At 41.6% G+C, this 25,477-nt stretch overlaps 1 protein-coding gene across 1 annotated transcript in view; it reads left to right on the forward strand.

Moving 5' to 3' along the window:
• asah1b (N-acylsphingosine amidohydrolase (acid ceramidase) 1b) overlaps window positions 1-21,429 on the forward strand; it is a 42,217-nt gene extending 20,788 nt beyond the window's left edge. The window contains exons 4-14 of the mRNA XM_069924533.1: window positions 2,686-2,772; window positions 3,317-3,395; window positions 7,751-7,825; window positions 13,036-13,081; window positions 13,842-13,986; window positions 16,481-16,535; window positions 17,123-17,204; window positions 18,063-18,194; window positions 19,597-19,720; window positions 19,987-20,043; window positions 21,042-21,429. Of these exons, the coding sequence (XP_069780634.1) occupies window positions 2,686-2,772; window positions 3,317-3,395; window positions 7,751-7,825; window positions 13,036-13,081; window positions 13,842-13,986; window positions 16,481-16,535; window positions 17,123-17,204; window positions 18,063-18,194; window positions 19,597-19,720; window positions 19,987-20,043; window positions 21,042-21,131 (972 nt within the window). The 3' untranslated portion in view covers window positions 21,132-21,429. The remainder of the gene's footprint in view (window positions 1-2,685; window positions 2,773-3,316; window positions 3,396-7,750; window positions 7,826-13,035; window positions 13,082-13,841; window positions 13,987-16,480; window positions 16,536-17,122; window positions 17,205-18,062; window positions 18,195-19,596; window positions 19,721-19,986; window positions 20,044-21,041) is intronic.
• The last annotated feature ends 4,048 nt before the right edge of the window (window positions 21,430-25,477 follow it).

A 25,477-nucleotide genomic window follows, 5' to 3' on the forward strand; every position in this document is an offset into this window, starting at 1 on the left:
GGGTGAGCTTGGCTGTGATCAATGTCTAAGATCCGGCATTGCCAGGCAGCAGGGATGATGGGTCTTGGCAGTCCTGTAGACACATCGCAGAGGAGTGTGGTGACAGTTGTTAGGTCTGCTTTGTTCATGAATGAGTGAGACAAACACCAGACTGAGTCGAAATCAGGGTTCTTTGTTCTTTATTACCGGATTGTAACACTTGCAACTAACCATGTTAGTCGGAGAATGCATTCTGCCGTTATCAGCAAAATGGTGATTTTTTATACCCTTGGATACATGCTTAGAACATCATCATATCATTACTTGTCCAATGACTAAAACTGTTGCTATCCTTTCCCTGCTAGCTTCCTGCCTCTCAATCCATCAATGTCTTTCTTATCTTGTAAGTACAAGGATGCATTCACATCTTGTTACAGCCCTGTACAGGGTAACTCCTTACACATTCCCATCTCATGATGTTTTACCTTACACAGTGGGCCCAAATCTCACATCCTTTAACTTTAGATTTGAGCTGGCAGGGTGGAAGGCAAACATCTCCTCATCCTCTCGTTGGGTGGCTGCCACGGCTGTGTAGTCGACACCTGGGGCTGGAATGTAGATGGCATTGATGGCCGTACAGAATAGCACATCAGTAACCTGGTTACTCTTGCCTGCGAGGTGCTGGATGAAAGTCATGTATTCCAAGAAGTAGGTCAGTTGGCGCTGCTGTAGGGCTGACCAAGGATCAGACACTTTGCAAAGGCAAACATGAGTGGTTTGTAATCCGTGAAAGCCATGAAATCCCTGCCCTTGAGAAAGTAGCAGAAATGCTGGATTGTACAGTGAGGTAAAGAGCAGGAGACTCAGGTGACAACTGAAAAAGGTGAGGGGCTGCCAGCTACCATTGATCAGTTGCTCCAGCACTCCACCCACGGCTGTGCCAGATGTGTTGACCGTGAGGGCGGTTGGTGCATTGGCCCGTGGATGTACCAGCATTGTTGCCTTTGCCAGCACTTCCTTGGCGTCATTGAACGCGGTCTTTTGGTATGTTAGCCAGGACCTTGAAAAGCAGTTGCATTATCGTGGCTGCTGCTGTCAAGAAACGGTGATAGAAGTTGACCATGCCAACAAACTCACAGTAGAGGGTCTGGGAAACTTGCGAATGGCCTCGACCTTGTACGGGAGCAGCACTGTTTAATGGAAGTGAGGCCAAACTGACACTTGGCAAGTTTGATCGCCAGGCCATGCTTGATGAGCCTCTGGCAGAGCTATTGGAGATGTGTGCAGTGTTCCTGACGAGAGCGGCTAGCGATGAGGATGTCATTGAGGTAGATGAACACAAAGTCTAGCCCGCGGCCTACTGTGTCCATTAGCCTTTGGAATGCTTGGGCAGCGTTCTTGAGGCTGAAAGGCATATGAAGGAACTCAGAGCCTGAATATGGTGATGGGAGCCATATTGGGGACATTGTTTTGGTGGACAGGAATCTGATAGTAGCCACATACCAGGTCAATCTTGGAAAATGCCTTGGCTCCGTCCAGGTTTGCTGAGAAGTTCTAGATGTGAGAGATAGAGTACCAGTTAGCTGTTGCGGCCTCATTAAGACAGTGGTAGTCCCCACATGGTTGCCAGCCCCCAGATGTTTTGGGACCCTGTGAAGCGGGGATGCCTATGGGTTGTCTGAGCGGAGCACTATGCCCATTTCCTCCATCCTGCAGAACTCATCTTTGGCCAGTTGGAGCTTGTTGGGTGGCAGCCTACATGGACTGGTGGTCCAGTGGTAGAGATATGGTGCTGCACCCCATGCTTGGGGCTGCTGTTGTGAACTGGGGAGTTATGATGTCTAGGAAATTGGCTAGGATCCTGGCATACTCATTGTCGGAGAAGGTCACTGAGCCGAGGTGGGGTGCAGTCAGTTCGGCATGGTGCAATGTGATCATTTCGATCATCTTGGAATTGACGAGATGTTGTCCTTTCATATTGACCAGCAGGGAGAGCGCCCAGAGGAAGTCGGCAGCCAGTAGCGGTTGTGAGACATCCGTGATGATAAAGGTTCACTTGAAATGGCAGGAGTTGAAGTTGAGTGGGATCATGCGAACTCCGTATGCTTCTGCTGTTGGCGGCGGTCAGGAGAGGCCCCTTCTTTCTGAAATGAGTGTCAATGCTCAAGGGGGGCAACCTACTGACCTCCACTCCCGTGTCGACAAAAAAAACGCTGCCGCTTAATGATCTCAGATGTAGAGGAGTCGATCATTTTGGCTGGCCGCTGATGTCACTGCCAATGGCCAGCTGAGGCATTTCCCAGATGTGTGCAGGGTGCGGAGCCCCATCTTTGGTAGTAGTAGCATCACTTGTCCATACTGGCGCTGTCGTTGTCACCCTTTCTGTGGAGGCTGTCTGTATCACCTGGCATTTGATGGCTGCTTCCCTCTGCTGTTTGGCTTGCCATAGTACATCCACACAGGCTGCCATCAGTTGGGGGTCAGTGAAATCGTCATCCAAGAGGAGCAGGCGGAGGAAACCTGTTTGAAGAGGAGACAGGTCCTGTGACCATCCATCAGGGGCGAGCATTTAATTCATGAGCATGAACGGTTTGCGATTGTTCCGGCTATCCATGTGCAGCAGTTTTGCCACCCTGCCGTGGTGGGAGAGACTGGAGCATTCAAATAATGTGATCTTAAAAACTTGTTTTATTGTATTCCTTATAGCTGACAAATTTAATCAAGGTGATCAAGGAGTTGGCAAATACATTCTTCCCCAGTGGAAAATTAATTAAACTAGTGGATGAAGATTTGGTAAGAATCTTTTAGATTTTTGTTCCTTGTTTCAAAACAATTGGAGTTTCTAGCAATTTTAAAAAGTCCTGACCTGAAATGTTGACTGTCTGTTTCTCTCTCTGGATGTTGCGCGACCTGCTGAGTCTCCAGCCTCTGTCCACTCAAGTTTCCAACATCTGCATTTTTGGGGTTTCCCCAGTATATTAATCCATCTGATTGCTTTTCCTGTGAAAACCCTGTGATTCTGAACCCCATTTGGTTTATTTCTGGTTAGATTTTGTTGAAGTCGAGGGAGTCCATGGAATAGCATTAGATTACACCTGATTTAAAGTTACCAGCAACCTTTGCAATACTAATGATCTTATTGGAAACTCCCTAAAATCCCAATATCATGAGTCCTCTCTTTTCTAAGAAATTGATTTTAAACTACATGAGTGCCAATTAACTAATTCCCAAATGCCTGTATTAGGAGTTAAATGCCCAGATCAAGCTGACAGTATGAACATTGACTTATTCAGATTTTGAGATCATATTAATATTTTAAATGCATCTTTACCTCCAGGCCCTACTTGCTGATACACTTCCTTCTCCATTTAATGAAGAACTAAAGGGAATTGCTGCTATATCTGGTGTACCTTTGGGTATGATACTTATTTTACAAATGTTATTTGTCGTAGAAATTTGATTCTCGGATCAGATGTTTCGTAGTGATCTATTTTTAAAGCTTGGTTACTATCATCTACTAATATTGACACCTGTGGCACTTTTTCTGGGTTAGTTCCCAAAGAATTATAAGGCATTTTCAATTTTTTTATTTCTTTAAAATGTTTTTTGTTGAAATTAATACCATGTATCATTGCTTTCTGCTTCACTCAGTATTTCTATTTTTATCCATCCATGACATCTTTAAACTTGATTGCTTCTATCATTGCAATATTTCTTGATTTATAAAGGTAACAAAGTGATTGTCCTATCTTATGTGGCAAAGTCTCCTTCAATCACTCGTCTTATTTATTTGGTGCAGGTACTGTGTTTTGATTAATTTAAAAAATTATAATGTGATCCTTGACCTATTTCATTGGATTACACCTGTCAGGGTACAAAAAGGTACAGTAACAAACCACAAAGTCCAAAACACAGTCTTCATTGAGTCATGCCAACGGGAATGAGGGCCACCATTGGTGGGTAGACAGAGTCACCTCACTATTACTCTTTGAACCTCGTTCAAACAACACAGAGTACAATATTTAAGGCATTTTCCTGGGTACAAATTGGATAACATTTCTTTGAAGGTATTACTACAGCTTATGTTTTTCATTTTGCATATCCTCTTCTTAAAGACAGGGAAATGATTTGTTGTTGGTCATGTACCAGTTATAATTAAGAACATCATCCTGTATTCAAAAAATCAACAGAAGTCTGGAAGGGTTTCTCACAGTATCTATTCTCTGGCTGCCTGATTTCTGGTTTCCAATTTACACATGTAAATGGATAGTTTCATAGTAATCTTAGATTCTTGAAGTTGACAATGGTGACCAAAACTTCAGCACTGAAACAATGCCATTCAGCGACTGAGTGGCGCTGGACGCTTATTTCAGCCTTTAGATCACGTCTTACTGGTAGTAGTCAGTTAGCACTATTTGTGCTAGAGCGATTAGGAAGGCATTAGGATCAGTAGAAGAGGTGAGAATTGATTCCTGTCTGGAATGTCTCTCTCCCCCATCTTACTGGCAAAGTCTGTGAGATGGTTTCTTCATCATAATTCCCATAACTAATATTCCATAGCCAATATTCTCAAATTGCAGTCTTCATTATACATCATGTTAATGGGCAACGAAGTATACACCATTTGAAAACTATTCCCTTTAGTGCTTATTAGGTTTAAGATAGATCTTTGTAGGCCATCTACTCTGCCATTCATTCAGATTATGGGTGACCTTCTTTCTACATGTCCTTCACCTGCCCTATTCCCACAACCTTTTATTCCTTTAATATCCAGAATTCTATAAATCTCTGTGAATAAATGAGATGACTGAGCCTCCTCGGAAAACTCCAAAAATTCACCACCCACACTGGGGGAAAAGAAAATCTCTCCAAATGAATCCTAAAAAGTTTCTCTTGATTTGAGAATGTGACCCCTTATTCTAGACTTTTCAGCCAAGGGAAACATCCTGTCAATCCCAGTCAGGATTGTAAATTTTAAAGATATGTCCTCTTATTCTGAAATGTGTAGTAAATAGGCTTGTCTGCATAATATTTCCTCATATGGCAGATCTACCATCCTAGGAGCTAGTTTGGTGAATCTTTGTTGCTCTCTCTATAAATATTTCCATTTATAAGTAAAGCAATACACAATAATGTAGTCTTATCAAGACACTATATAATTGCCATGTAGATGGAAATCCTACTGTAATTTAATGTCTTCCCCCTCCAATTCCTTGGTACATTTTAATACTTTTCCTTAAGATAAATAGATTCCTTGGTTGTTTTTTTTCTCAGACACTTCCTCAACATAAACACTCAAACTCCACTTCATTGTTTACCAGTCCATTGACTTTTTTCCTCTTTCACATCATTAATGCTCAGCTGGATTTATGGATGCAGTTCTCAAATGTTCCTATATCTCTATTAACTGATTCTGGATGTTTAAGATCTGAACTTAAATTTCAATCCAAGATAGCTATAGATGTTGGGATCTTGTGTAGTTAAAGATGTGCTGGAGGAAGGCAGCAGGTCAGACAGTATTCATAGATAGAAATAGTCAGTCAACATTTTGGGTCTGAACCCTTTATCATGCCATGAGCCCTTTATCAAGTTCATCCACCAATCCTTTGCTCAGTTTTTTTCATAACCCTTTGCTAGCTTTCTTCTGCAACAACAGGTTCACAGTTTTGCTCTTCGAGTGAAGTGTTCCTTGACATTAACTACAATACCAGGTGTAATGGAAGTGTTGTTTTGTCTCTCATTTTGATTTGTGTTTGTGCTTCACAATGCTTTTCATTGAAAGTAGGCTTATAAAATTGGTATAAAAGATGAGAGTTAGTGTCACTCATATAAATGAGCTAAAGGCTCATATTTTTAAAAATATTTTGTTTTAAGAAAATACAGAATATAGGACTCAATATAATAACAATAATGCATTGAATATAAAATGATTAAAAAATATTCGTAAAGTCCAAAAAAAAAGAGCGTCCCACTTCTCTCAACACACTCCACCCCCACCCCCCCACCGCCGCCAAATTTGAAAGAAAAGGCAACAGACAGCAGGGAATAGAGGGGGAATAAAAAGAAAGAAAATAGAAAAGTAAAGGCAACAGGAGCAAGGTTCACATCTCAGTCACATCATTTTAAAAGTATTAAATTTCTACTAAGGATTATATTAATTGATAAATATCAAAATAAATGATACAATCTGGGCATCTAGTAATCTAAATAAGGTTGCCAAATTTCGACAAACATACTATATCTATTCCTAAGACTGTAAGTGATCTTCTCAAGGGGAATACAACTTTGCACTTCCATGTTCCAATGATCAGTGTGAAGTAGGGAATTGGATTTCCATGTTACTGCTATACATTTCCTGGCTATTGACAACACAATTTTAATAAATTTAGATATACTTCTGGAGAAGTTAATTTTAAGAACTGCCAAATACCACTGAAGAAACAATTCCAGGTCTAGCGGGAAGTTCACTCCCACAATTTTTAGCTAAAAGCAATAATAATCATTTCCTACGCCTGAGTACAAAACAACTTAGAGAAGAATTCTGAACTATTATATCAATTGGATTATTGAAGATAGTTGTTTACTTTTACCATATAACCAAAGATATCGGTTAGCACCACACCTTTAAAGTGCCAACTATTAGGATGGGGGTTCGAATCCTGCGCTGTCTGCAAGGAGTTTGTATGTTCTCCCCGTGTCTGCGTGGGTTTTCACCGGGATTTCCAGTTTCCTCCCACCATTCAAAACGTATGGGGGGATTATAAGTCAATTGGGTCTAATTGGTTGGCATGAGCTCGTGGCCTGTTACCTTGCTGTGTGTCTAAATTCAAAATCTTGACAAACTTTCACGCTGTCACTTTAACCCAGTTACATTTAGCTCACTTGTGATGAGATTTTCTTTCCAAATTCAGTGAAATCTCATTAGAACACAATTCATTAATCCGCGGAATCGCTTATAGCGTGGATGACTGTGGACCCCAAACATTGATTTTAGGATGCCAGGCTAACAGGGGTAACAGCCACAAACTCAAAAAAATGGTCTCTTATGACTCATTTACAAGATGTGGAGTTTAAAGGTCTTATTATAGGGTTTGAGTCACAGTATTCTGTTTTCCTGCTTCCTGAATCATGACATATGTTCCGCGACTCGGCTGTAACGCGGTATGAAATCTTGGACCCCAACTACTGCATTCTAATGAGGTTTTACTGTAGTTGCTGTGTTAGGTACCTGTGGTAAAAGAGGTGTGATCAGAATGCCACAGGCATGGAGTAGTTCTTTCTGTCATGTGTCTGGATCACTATAGCAAATTGAGCTATGATTATGAAGGTCTTGAATCTAGCTTACCTTCATCAGGAGTTAACTTCTCTTAACTCGTAATTGTTGTAGGTATCGTCTCAATTCAGTTTGTAGTGAATCCAACATTTTCAGTATTTGATCACTTTTTAATTATTATCTCAGATTATTGAAAAATCTTGGTTTTGAAACAGTTAGTCTCTTTGGAGTGAGGTGCCCATGAGGCTTATGCTCACTTTTAGGGTACAGTAAGTGGAATATTACTTATTTTCTATCTCTGTGGGAGTGTGATGCTAATATAGGTTCCCCAAAGGGGATCCTCACCAGGATCATCTTCTCTCAGGAATACAAAAATCACTAGAAAGCTGAGGAAACATTTGAGTACAGATTGAAAATGTGATGATGTGATTTGATGAATTTCAAAAAATTTAAAACTAATAAATTTTCTTTATTTTTAAATGACTTTTTACTTATCAGGAGAAATTGTATTCTTTAATATCTTCTATGAAGTGTTTACAGTCTGCACATCACTTGTAGCTGAAGATAAAACAGGTATGTCACCAACAGTTATGATTTCTTAACCATGGTTAAGTTGGTCTGTTTTGTTGGAATAGATAAACTCTGAAACATTTACAAGTACTGTAAAAACCCCTGGTATCCAGAATTCAAACAACCAGCAAAAAATCGAGGAAAATAAATTTTAAAAAAGAAAGTAACTTAATTCATTCATGGCCCATCCCTTCGCAAGCGAAGATCAACACGGTGCCTTGTAGCTCTTCTGCCCTCACAGAACTTTTTGTGGTTGTTGGCACATTGTGATGTGCCACTGTGAATCGCAGAACGCCATGCAGTGCGATTTTTTTTTTTTTTTTTTTAAGACCCTCCTAGTCAGTATGGTTGACATGGAATGACTGGAGATCGCACTTGATTACATCTTTAGCAAAGACGTGGGCGGCCAACAGGGCGGGGAGCATCTGGTAGCCCACCATAGAGGACATCTTTGGGCAATCGGCCATCCTCCATACGGACATTGTGGCCAGCCCACCGCAGGGGGAGAGCGCAGATGATTGAGTAGAGGACCATACTTCCAGTCTTCTCCAGAACTTGGACATTTGTGACTCTGTTGCACCATGAGTAGCCTAGGATGGATCTGAGGCAGGAGAAATGGAATGCGTTAAGACGGTTTTCTTGCTTTCTGTATGCGACCCAGGATTCACAGCCGTAGAGAAGAGTACTCACCACGCAGGCCTCATAGACTTGGATCTTCAACTTGGTGGAGAGTTGACAGTTATCCCACATGCGGGCACGGAGGTGCTTTTTCCAGGCATGTGTCCAGTTCTGTGTCAAGTGAGTTCGTTTTCGTCATGGTGGAGCCCAAGTAGCAGAATTTCTCTACATTGGCGAGCACTGATCCATTGAAGGTAATTGATGGAGTGTCGTGGGTTTGTTGGCTAAAGACGACCATCTTGCCCAGGCTAATTTTCAGACCAAATTCAGTGTAGGCAGATGTAAATGCTTCACACAACACTTGCAGCTCTGGCTGGGAGTGAGCCACGAAGGCAGCATCATCTGCATAGAGCAGTTCTCGAATCATAACTCTTCTGATTTTGGTCTTGGTCTGGAGCCGTGACCGATTAAAAAGTTTTACGGAGCTCCTTGTGTGTTGAGCTATGCCTGAAGCTTCCGGAAAGGCATGGTGCAGAAGAGCAGAGAAGAAAATGCCAAACAGAACTGAAGCGTGTACGCAGCCCTGTTTTACGCTGCAGCGGATTGGGAACTCTTCTGATATCAAGATGTCAAATTGGACAGTGGCCTGCATGTTGTGAAACTGGATGATGATGGACAGTAGTGTGTCAGAGCAGCCAAGACGTTTTAAGACATGGAATAGGCCTGAGAGACTACCATAGTCAAAAGCCTTGGTGAGGTCGATGAAGCACACATAGAGGGGTTTGTGTTGTTCGATGCATCTCTCTTGCAGTTGGCAGAAGGTGAAGACCATATTGATAGTTGATCGAGATGGTCAAAATCCACATTGGCTTTCAGGCAGTATTCTGTTGGCGATGGTTTGCAGGCAGGGGAGGATTGCACGACAGAGTATCTTGCCTACAGGGCTGAGCGATGAGATGCCACGGGAGTTGTTGCGGTCACCTTTGTTCTTGTAAAGGGTCACAATGTTCACATTCCGCAGATCTTTGGGGATGCAGTGGTGGATCCAGCATGTTTTGAGTAGTATTGTGAGCTCAGAGACTAGTGCTTCACTGCCAAGCTTCAAGATCTCAGAGGGGATACCATCGATTCCCAGTGATTTGTTATTTTTCATGCAGTGGACTGCTTTTCTGACATCGGTGATGGTAAATTTAGCATCTAGCTCTGCTAGGACAGGTAGCTGCGGCAAGGTATTTTTGATGATGTCAGGGTCCACATCGACTGGTGTGTAGAGAGAGCTGTAATGTTCAACTCAGTGGTGGAGTTGAGAGTCAAGGTCTGTGAGGAGACTCCCGTCAAGAGTGTGGAGTGGAGCAATTTTCCTAAGTACTGGACCTAGAGCTTCTTTGATTCCACTCTGATATTGCTGCAATCCGTGCTGTTCTCGATGCACGCGCTGAGATCTCTCCAGTATTCTGCATCTCAGTCCTGGTGGCTTTTTGAACTTTCTGCTTAGCAGACTGGTAAGCTGCCAGTGTTGAGGCTGACTTGTCCTGCTGTAGTGCATGGCAGGCTGCTCTTTTCTCGGACAGTATTGAAACAAACTTGTCCGCACTTGCACAAAACCAGTCAGGTTGGTTTCGTTTCTGGATTTCGAAAGCGGTTTTTGCATAAGGAGAAACAGAGCTTTTCAGTCTTGTCCAGTTGTTGCCGGAGTGTTCATCAACTGTGCACAGTGCAGGGTGGCTGCAGAGGAGCTCCCTGAATTGCTCCGAGTGAGTAGAGTCTTTAAAGGCGGTGGGGTAGAGTCAAGGCTGTAGTTTTGAGGGACCCCTGCATCGTACGAGGGCATAGTGTTAGTATGACAGTACCTGTTGCCTCCTTCTGACAATGATGTGATCAAGCTGGTGCCAATGGCATGATCGTGGATGCATCCATGTGGCCTTGGAGTTGGAGGGTCTAGCAAAGAATGTGGAAGGTAAGCATAGATCGAAGTTGGCGCAGAGCTGAATAAGTCACAGGATGTTGTCGTTGACTTTGCCTGTGCCATGGTGACCGACGACTCCCTTCCATGCTGCATTTTCACAGCCGATGCATGCATTAAATTCGCCCAAAAGAGTGATTTCGTCATCCTGTGGCACTCTTCTGATTGTTTGTTCCAGAAGAGTATAAAAGGTGTCTTTTTCACCCTTTTGTGCAGCCAGGGTTGGGGCATACGTGGAGAAAACGGTGAGATAGCCACATCTAAGGTGAACCCACACTGATATTAAGCGTGGTGAGAGGCAGACGGGTTATGTAATGGAATTGAGCAGACGGTTGTGGACCACCAAACCAACTCCATGTTTGGGCCTCACTCTGTCAGGATGGCCGCTCCAGAACAGCATGAAGTGTTCCTTGTGGATAGAGCCGCTGCCGGTGAGCGAAGTCTCGCTGTGGGCGGGGATGTCAATGCCCAGATGAGAGAGTTCCAGATCGATGATGCCAGACATCCGTGGGGAGGTGGTGCATACATCCGAGTTGACACCTAGACACTGAATGTTCCAGATGGAAATAACTGTAGGGGCAGTAGAAGAATGATGACCTGGTCGTCCCTGCCAGACACGACGACCCTGCCGGGCAATGTCAGCCTCCCATTGAGGGGCTTCCAGGTTGCTAGTCACTGAATTCTATTCTGTTTTCTATAGAGCTTTAAGCACCATGTGCTGGGGCAAGGACTTGGAGGCGAGTGCTTGCCCAGGACAAATGCCTTCCTCTGGGACCCATGCCACTGGACCTGGTAGAGTGCAATGCACGACAGCCAGAGTGACGCGGGATTGCCCCACAGTGGTCTGTTTCAAGACCGTGCTCGATGGCTGTTGTCCTTACGGATCCTTCGCCCATCGAATTTGCTGCTGAAGACCGCTAGAGAAACTGTTTCGCACGGTCTGTCACAGCTGCCACCCCTGCTGCCAGACTGACATGTACTATTTGCCCATAATTGGGGCCCTTTCCAGGTACTGATGGCTGGGCAAGCTGAGCCCAGGGATTTGAAGTCTGAGTTACCTTCTCCTAGCCTTTGCCTGTAGAGGTTAAACCTGCAAGGCAGCATGTGGTTTGAAATCAGAGTTTAATACGGTCTGCCTCTTCCCCCCCACCAACCCAGCTCGACAGTCCACCTTCGCCCCCACCAACCCAGCTCGACAGTCCGCCTCCCCCCCCCAACCCAGCTCATCAATCCGCCTTCCCTCCCTTAACCCAGCTCAACGGTCCGCCTTCCCCCCAACCCAGCTCAACGGTCCGCCTCCCCACCCCCCCAACCCAGCTTGACGCTCCACCATCCCCCCAACCCAGCTCAACGGTCCGCCTAACCTCCCCCCCACCAAACCCAGCTCGACAGTCCGCCTTCACCCCCCAAACCCTGCTCGACAGTCCACCTTCACCCCCCAAATCCAGCTCGATGGTCCGCCTTCGACCCCCCCAACCCAGCTCAACGGTCCGCCTTCCCCCCCAACCCAGCTCAACGGTCCGCCTCCCCACCCCCCCAACCCAGCTTGACGGTCCACCATCCCCCCCAACCCAGCTCAATGGTCCGCCTAACCCCCCCCCCCCCACCAAACCCAGCTCGACAGTCCGCCTTCACCCCCCAAACCCAGCACAACAGTCCACCTTCACCCCCCAAATCCAGATCGATGGTCCGCCTTCGTCCCCCCCAACCCAGCTCAACGGTCCGTGGCTGTCCATCGGCCATCCGTCCTTTGGCCACCCCCCCCCCCCGCACCTAAATAAGAATAAAATATCAAGTAAAAAATACATGTTTAAAATTGTAAAAGTAAATATTCTCTGATGTAACACAAAAACCTTTGAAGATAGGAGCAAGTATTCACCCAGTGCAGCGTGCCTTGGTGGTGTTTTGCTCATAGTAGCTGTTTGAATAAAGTGGCATCACCCAGGATGAAGAGTTGGTTAATGCTGCTCACCGCTGGGGTGACTCTCTTATAAAGTGTCTCCTTATCCCTGCTTAGTAAGAGTTGACCCAGTCAGAGGTTTTATTTGTAAACTTAGGGAAGGGGGTTAATTATCTAGAATGTATTGTTTATCTTTTGGGCTGCTCTGTGGAAGGGGAGGAACCTGAAGATACAGTGATAGTTAAATGTTTTCATTGAATGTGACTGAAAATAAAGTAAAAATGCTTTAAGGTTTATAAATTCAAGTGAGGTTTGTTCAGTGTAAATACAGTATAGTATTTTTGTATTTTAAACTGTTTATTCTTAAATGCAGGGATATTAGTTAGACATTGTAAGAGTAAGTCTCGAGCAACCGGAAAATACTCTTATCTAGTATCTACCAATCCCCATAGGTGCCAAATACCAGGGATTTTACTGCTTTGGATAACAATATTCGTACATGTCTTTAAAGCAAAGTGCATGTAATGTTTGAAGTGTTATATTTTTGTGAGCCTTTTTCATTTTTGTCAGGATCTGAAATTTCAAAATCTTTAATTCTTTGTCATTTACAGTTAAGTTTTCCAAGATAATCCTTTGTTACTGTGGAGGGTATGTTTGAATGCACAACATTGTGGATTCCAAAACTTCTACCAGATCAAGATCAATTAAAAGAACTATCCATTTTACTTACAGGGAAATTGTACCATGCTAGAAATCTGGATTTTGGATTATTCCTTGGGTAAGAACTTGTAAATTTTTAGGTGATGGGTGGATTTTAAGTTTTGGGTCTGACAACTTCCAAGCACTGTTGCAAGTTACTAGACTTGGTGTTTATTAGGATTTGTAATTGCAGTTGTAAAAAGGGAAACCAAAGTTAAGAAATACTAGTGAATGTGAATTTCACAATTATCTTGTATCAAGCACTGAAAATCCACAGTAATGATTTTGATGATACTTCCTCCTTGAGATAATTGTCTGGCTTATGCATTGTGTTTAAGGTATTTCTTTGGAGCAAATGGGATCACATTTGCTTTGTGTTGAACTTCCTAATAGCTTTGGGCGGCACAGTTAGCCTAGCGGTTAGCACAATGCCTTGATAGCGTCAGTGAATGGGACTGGGGTTTGAAACCCACACTTTCTGTAAGGAGTTTGTACGTTCTTCCTGGGTCTGCTTGGATTTTCCCCTGGGGCTCTGGTTTCCTCCCACCATTCGAAATCTACTGGGGTGTAGATTAATTGGGTGTAAATTGGACACCACGGACTCAAGGGCCGAAATGGCCTGTTACCATGCTGTATGTCTAAAATTTAACCTGAATTCAACCCAAGCCTATTTCAAGTTACCTCTCCTTTGCTTCAGAGGTTTAAAATTGATTGCAGATCCCCCTGGGGGAAGATTATCTATACTAATCTTATTTAATTAGATCGTGCAGTATCTTAGAAAAAATGAAAGGATGTCCTTAATTTCAAGTATTAATCCAAGCTTTTTCTTTCTTTTCCAGATGGGATATGAAAAACCATAGTTGGAGAATTCCAGAATATCTTAAACCTCTAACAGTTAATCTAGATTTTCAGAGAAATAACAAAACTGTATTTAAGTCCACTAACTTTGCTGGATATGTAGGAATGTTGACTGGCATGAAACCGGTAATATATTGCTGAATTCAGACCATTTTAATCATTACTGAGCTGCGTTGTTTCAGAGGCGTCTACTGAATATTGTTTGATGATATGACACTTTTTTTGCAAATGGTGTTCAAAACTATCAAGGAATAACCTTTGTTTCCCTGAGGAAGCCTACCAAAACCAGAAAATTGCATGCTTTGAGAGAGAGGTAAAGATGAGAACAATAAGCAAGTGTGCAAGTCTGTGTGGGTTTAGTGTCTGCGGTGGCTCAGATAAAACACACGTGACTCTGAATTAGAAAGATTATGGTTTCCGATCGCAACACCAACAAACATAAAAACGTCTTAACCAATCATCCACTGCACTACTAAAGGACTGCTACTCAAATGAGAAGTTTAAACCAATCTATTCCATGGGGTAGGTTAAAAAGATCCCATGGAACTTTTTAAAGAAGAGCTGGATGTTATCCCAGCCAAGGGCAGCATGGTTAACTTAGCGGTTAGCTCAATACTGTCACAACAACTGCAACCCGGATTCGAATCCTGCATTGTCTGTAGGGAGTTTGTACCTTCTCCCCATGACTGCGGGTTTCCTCCCGTTCCTCTGATTTCCTCCCACCCTCCAAAAATGTACAGGGTTTGCAGTTTAATTGGTGTTTTTGGGCCTCATGGGCAGGTAGGGTCTGTTGCAGTGCTGCATTTCTACATTTATATTTAAGAATATTTATCACTTGTTACTGGTATGAGACACACTTATCTGGTCACTATTACATGTATGAGCTTACTATGTATTACTGTACATTAAGTGATATGTCCAGTGTATTACAGTTAACACAGAAGCACAGGTGGGAGCAGGAGAAGCTTTGATAACCACTCTCCCAGACTTCCAACATTCAATGGTGCCATCTGGTCATTGGATTCAAGGCCATTTTCATGTCTGATTACCAAAACCTTTTCGCTGTGTATAACATGTTTTAGGGAATGAAGGACCATATAAATGTAATTTTGTTTGATGTGAGAACACTTTAAGAAATGTTCTTGTCCGATATCAATTCTGGGATTCTGTTTCCTGCGAGGATTCATTGTGTGGTGATCAAGGTCTCCAGCCCCTTCTTGGGGCCCTGTGACTGACCTTTAGAGCAGCTCTCTTGAGAGAGGGATTACATGCTGGTGGCATATACCATTAGTATCACACTTCATGCTGTAAAACTTACCAACATCTGGTAGTCGTCATGTCCTGGCCAAGCAGTATTGGAAAGTTGATCAGAGAAAAGTACACTTACACGAGGAGCCGATCTGGGAACAGAAATAAAAATCTGCTACAAGCTTTCACGAAAGAGGATTGATACATTCCTCCTCTCCCAGCCCAAAGTAACAGTTGACCGGTTCTAAGTATGACACATTCACTGCTGGAAATCCACTAGTGTGTAATGCAATGACCAGTCACATTGTCTTCCCCTTAGTTTGAGGTGGAGGAGCAATGATGCTTGAGGTCCACGATCGTGATACCCAAGAGTACTTGCATTCATTTCTTCAGTAGCAGTCAGCTGTCTTGGAATGCTTGGCAGTATTCTCCCTAAACAGAATACTGTAAAGTTGAACTGGAATGTCTCATTACAAACCAAAAGTCCACCTCACCAAGCTGGTTGTCAGACTTGCACAATTAGCAAATTTCACACTTGGCCATCCAAGTTACTGCTTTGATTCTTGAACCCTTTTGCTGTATTTTATCTGCTCGTGTTGTACCTTTCCGTGGGATGTTGCACAGCGATTCTGCCAGAGGTGGAGAAAGGTGGAGCTTGATAGCTCAGTTGGCTGTGTTATGTGGGGTGGAGTAGGGTGTGATCTATTCCTTGAACTGCTCAAACCTGGGCTCTAAGTGCTCCCACCATAACAAAAGGTGCTCGCTATTATCTACATGCTCCATCCGTGACTATAAGAGTATAGCAATGAACAAAGATTGGGTATCTGGATTGTTTTCTGTGGAACAGGCGAGATTCAGGGAAGCCTTAACTGAGGTGTGTAAAATTCAGGGATCTATATGGAATAAATAGAAAGAAACTGTTTCCTTGGGTCAAAAAAACCAAGGGGCATAGATTTAATGTAATGTACAAATCGTAATGTCCAAATGGGAGTTGGGTTTTTTTCCACTGATTGGGGGAGGGATGTAAAGCTCACTCTCTGAAATCATCATATTAAGATGATGCTTAAGATCTGTGGGTGCAGAGCTGTGGACCTAGTTATGGAAGGAGGGAGTTAGTCAGGGCCTGTCAATCGAGGTAGTTCTTTCCATGGAAATGGACATTAGCTGAATGGCTAGCTCCTGTTTGGTAAGTTTTCCATGACCCTGTGTCTGCACCAGAAGTTGTCAAATTCCCTTTACTATTCAAATAACTGCTGATTGTTGTAGTAGCTCTTCTCTCGAATGTCCTCGCTCATTAACAGAGCCATATTAATTTGTTTATAATGTACCATGGAATTACTCTAATGGGTAACCCAGATCTTTATCTTCACAGGGAACATTTACACTCACAATGAATGAACGTTTCAGTATCGACGGTGGATATATTGGTAATTTACACCCTTGGACTATAACAATCAAACTGCTCAATTTAATCATACATTTATTTTTTTCTTTATTTCACTTAGATTTTTTAACATTATACACCTACAAGATGTGTTGTAGTCCTAAAAGAAAGTGAGTGGGTCAAGTAAGCAATCTACAGAGCACAAATGAGAATTGTGATTCCATCTACCCGCTAAAGCATTCACTCCCTCCGCAATCAGTGCAGAGTTCACATAACGTTTACCATTTAATGTGCCTCAGCTATTCTGACTTCCTAAATCCTTAACCAATTAGTAGTGCCATGACCTACTACGTAAAACTTTAAGGATTCTTGTTTGTAAATATAATGTTGCTACTTCAGTGAAACAGGGAAAAATTATCTTATTCCACATTAGCTAGATTACATGGGTTAAGAGATTAATAAATATTGTTTTAAGTGATCCAAATACAACAACTATTGAGTTCAGTAAAGAGCTGTACCTTACTTTATGTAAAGTATAAATGTAAGCTAGTCACATTTAGCAAACCCTGCTAAAGGTTTAATGTATACAGGGATATGTTCTGGAGTTTTTGCCTATTTTGACTTTTGCAGGGATCATTGAATGGATATTGGGAAAGAGGAATGGAATGTGGATGAGTTTCCTCACTCGATCAGTGTTGGAGAATGCCACCAGGTATGCTGCTGGGTTAAATTGCACTACATAAAGAAGATGTCTAGATCTAGCTATTTCTGAACTATGTCAGTAAACTAGAGTACAACTCTGATAATCTGAAATCAAATTCTCCAAGATCCTCATTTATCCAAATAAAATTAAATTTTGGATAAATGAGGGTATCTGAAACAAATCGGAAATCTTCATTTATCCAAAAATTTTTCAGAGCAGAACTGACCTTGCAGGTTGAAATTAGAATGATGATTGACCTCATTTCAGGTAACTTCCCCCCTCTCTGTCTTTCCATTTCTTCTTTATATACTCCTATTGGCTTTACTCTCCAAACTCTCCCTCTCAAACTGTGTGCCACTGTCTCCCAGTCGCAAGTGGTCAGAAGACTTCTTTGTCCCAGCGTCATCGAGGATAGCTGCAGGGATGTCGGGCTCCCGGCAGGAATGAGGCCTTGGTGGAGAGGTGTCAGTGATTGGCAGCAGCCAGCAATTTTTTTGGTGAGAATTAAACATTATTTTAATGCTTAAAAAACCTTCCCTTGTTGTTGTAAACAAGTGATTTGCTGTTGCTAATCGGCTGTTTTTTAAAAATGACCAATGTGGAAAAAAAAAACACTTATCCAATGTAGGCCCATTTTGGATAATCGGAGTTGTACTGTACTTAAGGATGTGGAAATGTAATTTCTCATCCTATTTTTAATTTTCAAATCATTCATGCAAAGCCATGATGATCAACAGGATTTGGAGAGATGTGAGTTTTTGTTTTTTATGTTGCACCATCTTTATTTAAATGTAAAATCTTTAAATGGTCTTAACTTGAACAAATGACTGCTTTTTATCACCAAAAATAATGGCCTTTATGTTGCAGTTATGCTCAAGCCAAGGACCAATTAGCTAATAGAGAAATGTTAGCTTCAGCATACTTCATACTTGGTGGCAACCACTCGGGCGAAGGTTGTGTGATCACACGCTCAAGGACAGCTAGTCTCAATATCTGGGAGTAAGTACTTCACAGAATCATAAAGCTTACAGTGTGGAAGGAGTTTGTTCCATTCAGTCTCCACAACTCTCACTAAACCAGAGTATTCCAGCAACTTCCACTCCTTCACCCTCCCTATAATGCTGAAAATTTACTCTTTTAAAATATTTGTGCAGTTTCCTTTTGAATATTGTAGTTGCATCTTTCTCCAGTACTCTATGCCTGGTATTGGCATCCAGATCTCAACCACCTGCTGCATTTTTAAAAAATCTGTACATCACCTATTCTCTCGCCAGTCCTCTTCCTTTTTGCTATTCTTTTTGACCCTTTCAGCAGTGAGACAACCCCTCTAAGTGCACTGTTTAATCATGATTTTATATCCCACTCATATCCATGCAGAGCAGCCCTTTTCCAAGGAAAACAATCTAGGCTTTTCTGATCTGTCCATACAAGCAAACTCACTCATCCTTGGAACTATACACATAAATATCTTTTCCAACGTGTCACATCTCATGACCTTCACATTTTTCCAAAACTGGTGCCAGGATTTGAGACCAGACCAATATATACAGCTCAGGATCCAGAAAGATTTTTCCAACCATTTTCTCAACCTTCATGGCCACTTTCAACAGGCAGTGCTCACAGACTTGCGGATCTCAAGTCTTCAATAAAAATTGTGCCCTCTGTTTAAATTGTCCCTTCGGATTATTTCTTCCCAAAAGGTATTGATTCACATTCCTGGGGATGAAACTCATCTGGCATCCATCTACTCAGTCCACTGGACTCGGTTTCGCCTTAAATCCATTGTCAGGTTAAGACTAAACACAAACTTGAAGAACAACACACTATATTCATCCTGGACAGCCTCAAACCCAGGAGCATGAACATCCAGTGTTCCCATTTTAAGTAATGCCTTCCTCAATCTGGTTCCACTGATTTGATCTATTTACTTACACTGGACTCACTTTTTTGTTTAAGCTGGGGGGTTTTCTTACACCCCTGCCCGACCCCAACCCATCAGTCTCTTTCTCTGCTTCTCCTGTCTAATATCCTATCACCTCTTGGCCCTTTCCAGCCCTTCTCTCTTTATTTCACCTCTTTACATCCTTGATTTCTCCCCTTCCCACATTATCTCACCAGAGGGTCCTGATGCAAAACATCACTGACCACTTCTCTGCATGTACACTGCAGGAGGACAATCCACAGACATTGTGTCTCTGAAGGGATTCTCACTTCTTTTTCTCTTATATTAATGGGTGCTAGACTCAGCTTTGTATACCTTTATGGCAGACAAAAGTTCACAAATTTTGTGTTATTACATGGCAATAAGAAATCTTGTGTGCACGTTTATTAAAAAAAAATAACAAAAAAGTAATTTAGTATAAGCTAAATATTTAATTTCATTTTCATTTGTCTAAACTAGGCTTGACCTTAAACATGGTAGATGGTACGTGCTTGAAACAAATTATGATAATTGGAAGGAGCCGTTGTTCCTAGATGATCGTAGAACTCCTGCAATGAAATGCATGAATCAGACAACACAGGAGGTAGGTCCTTTTCCCCAAACTTATTAGCAGTGTATTGTAACATAGTTGAACATCACTATTTCATTTATGAATAGAATAAACCAATCAAGACGGCTGTAAGTTACTGAGCACGTCATGTGAGGGGAGAGATGGAGTTTAAGTTTGTTGAAGGAATAAACACTTTTATTCACATTATGGACATGGTTAATAACAATTTGGAATACATGACTTTGACGATCTGTAACTATTGGGGGTGTATCTCTCATTGTTTATTGTTTGTTTTTCAGAAAATCTCTGTCAAAACTATTTATGATGTTTTGTCAACAAAACCTGTTCTCAATAAGGTGAGCCAGAATCCAACCCTTTAAAATTATGCATGTTTTCTTCTTCCTTCCTCCCCACCAATCCCCTTACAGCACTGTTAAATTGTATCATTTTTTCTGCAACAGACTTGGATGCTTTAAGTTTAAATATAGTTACTGTTTTAACTATAGTTTTCCTTCATCAAACAGTGCTTCAAGAAGGCTTCTTACACAAGCAGTGGCAGTTGAACAATAACTGTTGGCCTACATAGATGTGGGGAATAGACGACATTGTGAACAAACCAACATTTATGCAAATTGGTCGGGCAGCATCCATGTGTAGAAATGATTAGACAAGAATAATTTATTGTGAGGAAAGTGAGGAGAGATACCAAATATATCAGTGACTGAAAGAAGCTGGGGAGGGGCTAAGCGGTAGGGTATTGGTCAGAAGGTGGGAGAAGTGGAGGGGCAGAGGAAGGGGGCCACAGGGAGGGGAGAGAAAAGTAAGAATAGGAGATGTTGCTATGGGATGGCAACGCTTATTTTCAAACCAATAGAATTGGCTTGGGGAAAAAAAATTGAGCCCCAATTAGCATTTTGTTTTCCCACATTGGTTTTGGAGGCTGGGCGAGCTCAGTCCATTGAAAATCTGTACTGTTAGTGTTCTGAAAATAAAAAATTAAATTGCTGTTAAAATGCATAAACAGAAAATGCTCTGAACACTCAGACGGTCAGACAGCATCTGTGGAAGGAGAAAAAGAGTTATTGTTTCAGGTTAAAGACCCTTCACAGAACCATCTGTTTCCAGGATTATTTGGATTTGGCCTCCCTGTTATTTCACTAATTATGAATAACCGGCCACGTTCATTCATTGATTCATGTTCAGAACATTTTGTTATATTCCTGAGTCCAGGTTAGTATGGAGAACACATTAGGATTTCTTTTAAATTCCAGACTTTTTACTTCTTGTACAAATCAAGTGATATAACGCAACAAGTCACAAGAGATTGCATACTTTATATTTTTGTATTTCACAGTTAACTACATATACGACCCTGATGGATGTGTCTGCAGGAACATTTGAATCATATCTTCGTAGTTGCCCAGACCCATGTATGCCGTGGTAGAAATCTCCACGATTGCAGAATGGGATATAACTACTGTGTCTGAAGATCAAGAAATTTGAGCTGCGAAGAACCTGTTTTATAACAATCCTGATTTAGTGTTGATTTGCTGTAGATCAAGGCTAAATGAAAAGTCAAAAGCTTTGTTGATTTTTGAATGTAAATTCTATTGAATATTTTCAGTTGTCGTATTGCCATGGAACCTACCTTACTGATTCTCACAATTGTTTAAACCAACAAACTTGATTATTTTTAAAGTCATCTCTTCTATTTTAATAAAGAACTTCACTTTTTATTGTTACTTCCTACAAGGATTTCTCCAGATTATTTGTCCTGTCAGTTTTGCTTGTGATTTTTAGATTAGTGCTTTTGCTTGAAACTTCTACCCACGATAAGGATGAATACAACGTTCATCCCTGGTTACATGACAAAGCTACAATGAGTATCCAAATGAGAAACATGTGTGGAACAGTTTTGTATCACTAATTCTAATCTAATTTGGCTTCTGAAACTCAGATTTATCAAATAATTGGGCCAGTCCAGACCAGTAATGTTGAAGATAAAAAAAGTTGCAAGTGTGGCAGACGAGATACATGCAAAATTACAGCTTGCAAAGAGGCCATTCAGCCCATCTAGTCAATACCAACTCTCCAGTTGGTCCCATGTTCTTGTAATATTTGAACTCTTTCCCTTCGGATACTTTTTGGTGAGCAGAATTTAAGAAATCTGGGAGAAAGATCTAGCTTCCCACGAATGTCCCTCAAATTTTCACAATTGACAAATGTACCTGAGCTTGGGCCCAAATTGTAGGACATGGGTAGAAATGGGCAGGAGTTTTGTTGTTAATTGGCTACAAAGAAAGAAATCCTAATGTGTTTCGTGTCGTTTTGCAAGCCTTCATGCTCCTGTAGTGTTATACCAAAATACTTTGGAGCACCCAGAGTTGTATAACTGTAGTGATGTGAAATCATGTAGCATTCTAAAATACATTTCTATCCTTGCACTGTAAATCCTCCAATAATGTCAACAATGGAATTCCAGAACATTAACTCTGCAATAATGGTAAACTAGACTCTACTTGAAGAATCAGCAGGCATTCAGCAAGATGCTGCACAGATTACTCGGCAACATCGGAGTTCATCTTATCAGGGGTAGGTTGTAGGTTGAGAGAGTCTACAAAATAGTTCATTTGGATTAATAACTTGTATGTAATTTAGTCTAAGTTGCTGAAAATTCAGTCAGGTGTCAATGTATGCTATGAGGATGATGCAAAGACACTTGGAGTGATGTAAACTGTCAAGTTTATTGCCATCTGATTGTACAAGTACATCTCGACAAAACAGCATTCTCCAGCTCCTGATGCAAAATATGCAGGCACACAACCAGACATACAAACGATACATATGCAGGACAAGTGTTTATTCAAATAAATATTGTTTTGTCCATGTGAGAGTTTCAAATGGTTAGTGCACGCAGTTCCTTGGGTCATTCAGCATTCTCACTGCCCATGGGAAGAAGCTGTTCCTCATCCTGGTGGTATTGGCTCTGATACTCCTATATATCCCCCACGGGTGTAGCTGAAAGATGCTGTGTGCAGGGTAGAAGGGATCCTCTGATTTTTGGGTGCCCTCTTCAGACAATGATCCCAGTAGATCATGTAGGTGGGGAGGTGGGGTGGGGAGGAGACCAGTGAACCCCTCTGCCACTCTTATGATCCTGTAGATTGACCTCTGATCCATTTCTCTGCAGTAACAGTACTTTACTGTGATGCAGCCGGCCAGGACACTCGACAGCTCCTATGGAAGATTGATATAATGGTGGCCAGTAGCCTTGCCCACTTCAGACTTCTCAGGAAATGCAGTCATTCCTGCATCTTCCTGACAAGTGAGAAGATGTTGAATGTCCATGATAGGTCACTAATTAAGTGAACTTCAAGGAACTTGATTCTCTCCACTCTCATCACTACAGAGTTGTTGATGTGTAGTGGTGGGTGGTCATTCCTGGTCCACAATCACCTCCTTCACCTTGTCCACATTGAGATTCAGGTTGTTCCTCTCGCACCATTTCACAAAATTTTACATCTCTGTAGTGCGACTCGTTGTAGATGAGTACATCTGGTGACATGAAAGAGCGAAAATGTGACAGATAGACTATACTGTGGAAAAATGTAAAGTTATAAATATTGATGGAAAAAAAATTAGGATTTTTAAAAATAATATTTGGTTGGATCTGGGTTCCCTTGTACACATTGTTCAAATACAGGTACAACAGACAATTAAGGGGACAAACAGCATACTGCCCTCTACTATGAGAGAATTTGACTATTGGTGTAGAGATATCATTTTCAAATTATATTGGGCTCTGGAGAAACTGCATTAAGGAATATCAAGGTCTGCTTGCAAATAAAGGATACTTGATAAAGAGGATGATCAAAACATTTTCCAGATTAGAATTAAGCAGCCTGATCCCATACTGTCTTGAGTTTAAAATGACCAAGTGCTTCTATTAAACTGTACAACATTCTTACTGTCCTTAATGAGGTAGATGCAGGAATCATATTTCCCAAACTGAAAGGTTGGAAAGACTGGGCATATATGCAATAGAGTTTAGAAGGATGAGGGGAGACATGATTGAGGTACTTAGCATTATCAAAGGGCTTGACAGGGTGAAATCAGCACATGATGGGAGAGATTAGGACTAGAGGACATAGTTTAAGAATACAGGGAAGGCCCTTTAGGATGGAGATGAGGAGAATTTTTTTTTACCCAGAGAAGTGTGGATCTGTGGAATGCTTTGCCACAGAGGGTGGTGGGGGCAGATTTGCTGGATATGTTCAAAAGGGAGTTAGATAAGGCTCTTGTTGGCAGAGGAGTTGAGAGTTATGGGGATAAGGCAGAGAATGGTTACTGACGGAGAATGATCAGCCATGATCTGAAAAATGGTGGTGCTGGCTCAACGGGCCAATTGGCCTACTCCAGCACCTATTGTCTATTGATATTTATAGCCACTGTCTCAAAAAAGGAATCAGTCTTCCAGGACAGAGAGGATACTTCCTGATGGTGCTGAATCTCTGCCCAAGAGGCTGTGGAGAATCAGTTAGTGAATATGTTCAATATTTTGGTTGCAAAGCTGCAGAAAAATAATAAAATAGAGTGCAACGATGATCTTACTGAATTACGGAGCAGGCATGGGGGAGGGGGGCTGTAGGCTCTGATCTCCATGCTCAAGAAGGCAGCCAACAACATTAAAGACCCATCGCTCTTCTCACCGCTACCTTCAGTGTAAAAGCATTTACCTCCAGATTCAAAAACAGTTTCTTTCCAACAGCTGTCAGGCCCTGAACCTCCCCTTGTTACACTAATCAGGGCCTTCTCCAACATGACAAGAGGACTGTCTGCACTATTTCTGTGTCACGTTCTCTTTTGTATTTATAGTCTCATTTTAATTTAATTAAGAATACTATTATAGTTTTCTTTTACTTGACTTTATAGTTGTTTTTCTTACAAAGCACCTGTTCAGTTGCAATAAAAATATTGGGGCATATGTACATTGTACAGTGTTTATAACAATATTATCATTATTCACTCACAGAAGCACACAGGAAATGCATACAGCAATGATTAAAAAATGCTGGAAGCTTGCACCAGGAAGATAACTTTCATAGAAAGAGACAGAATTAACATCTCAGGCCAAAGAACCTTCATCTGAACCACTTGTTTTGATTTCCAAAGAGAGGAAGGGTGGAGAGAATTAAGGGAATGTCTGTCCTAGGATACAGAGCAAGGCTAAGGTAACAATTGACACACTTTTAGAGGCAGAAGAGAGAAAAAAAAACAAACAAATTTGCCTTTAAAATTGCTGGAGGTGTAATTGATTCCAATGAATGGTCATCAATCTGCAATGAATGGTCATCAATCTGCAATGAATGGTCATCCATCTGCAATGCTGACTGATTTTCTCTGACATGTTGTCTGATCTGCGACCAATTTCCAACACCCTGTTGTTATGTATATACGCATGCATATGATGTCATCACTTTATATATATATATATATATATATATATATAGGGGAACCATTTTAATTCTGTATTAAACAATGAATGTGGCATTACATCTGATGTGGTGATTTCTGAATATCAAATAAGATGGAAACAAACGCCTTCTATGCTCCAAACATTGAACTGAAGATTTAAACGGGAAATGCAGTATTTTCACTACAGTGGGCCCAACCTGCTCAAACACAAAGAAAAGATTCAAAATGGCAGAGGCACATTTTGGGAAGTTTGTGGATTCAAAAGAAAACTGGTATGGCTATGGAATTATTTGATCATCACTGTGTAGCCAATAC

The sequence above is a fragment of the Narcine bancroftii genome, chromosome 3 (assembly GCF_036971445.1).
Source record: "Narcine bancroftii isolate sNarBan1 chromosome 3, sNarBan1.hap1, whole genome shotgun sequence".
In the NCBI taxonomy this organism is placed as follows: Eukaryota; Metazoa; Chordata; class Chondrichthyes; order Torpediniformes; family Narcinidae; genus Narcine; species Narcine bancroftii.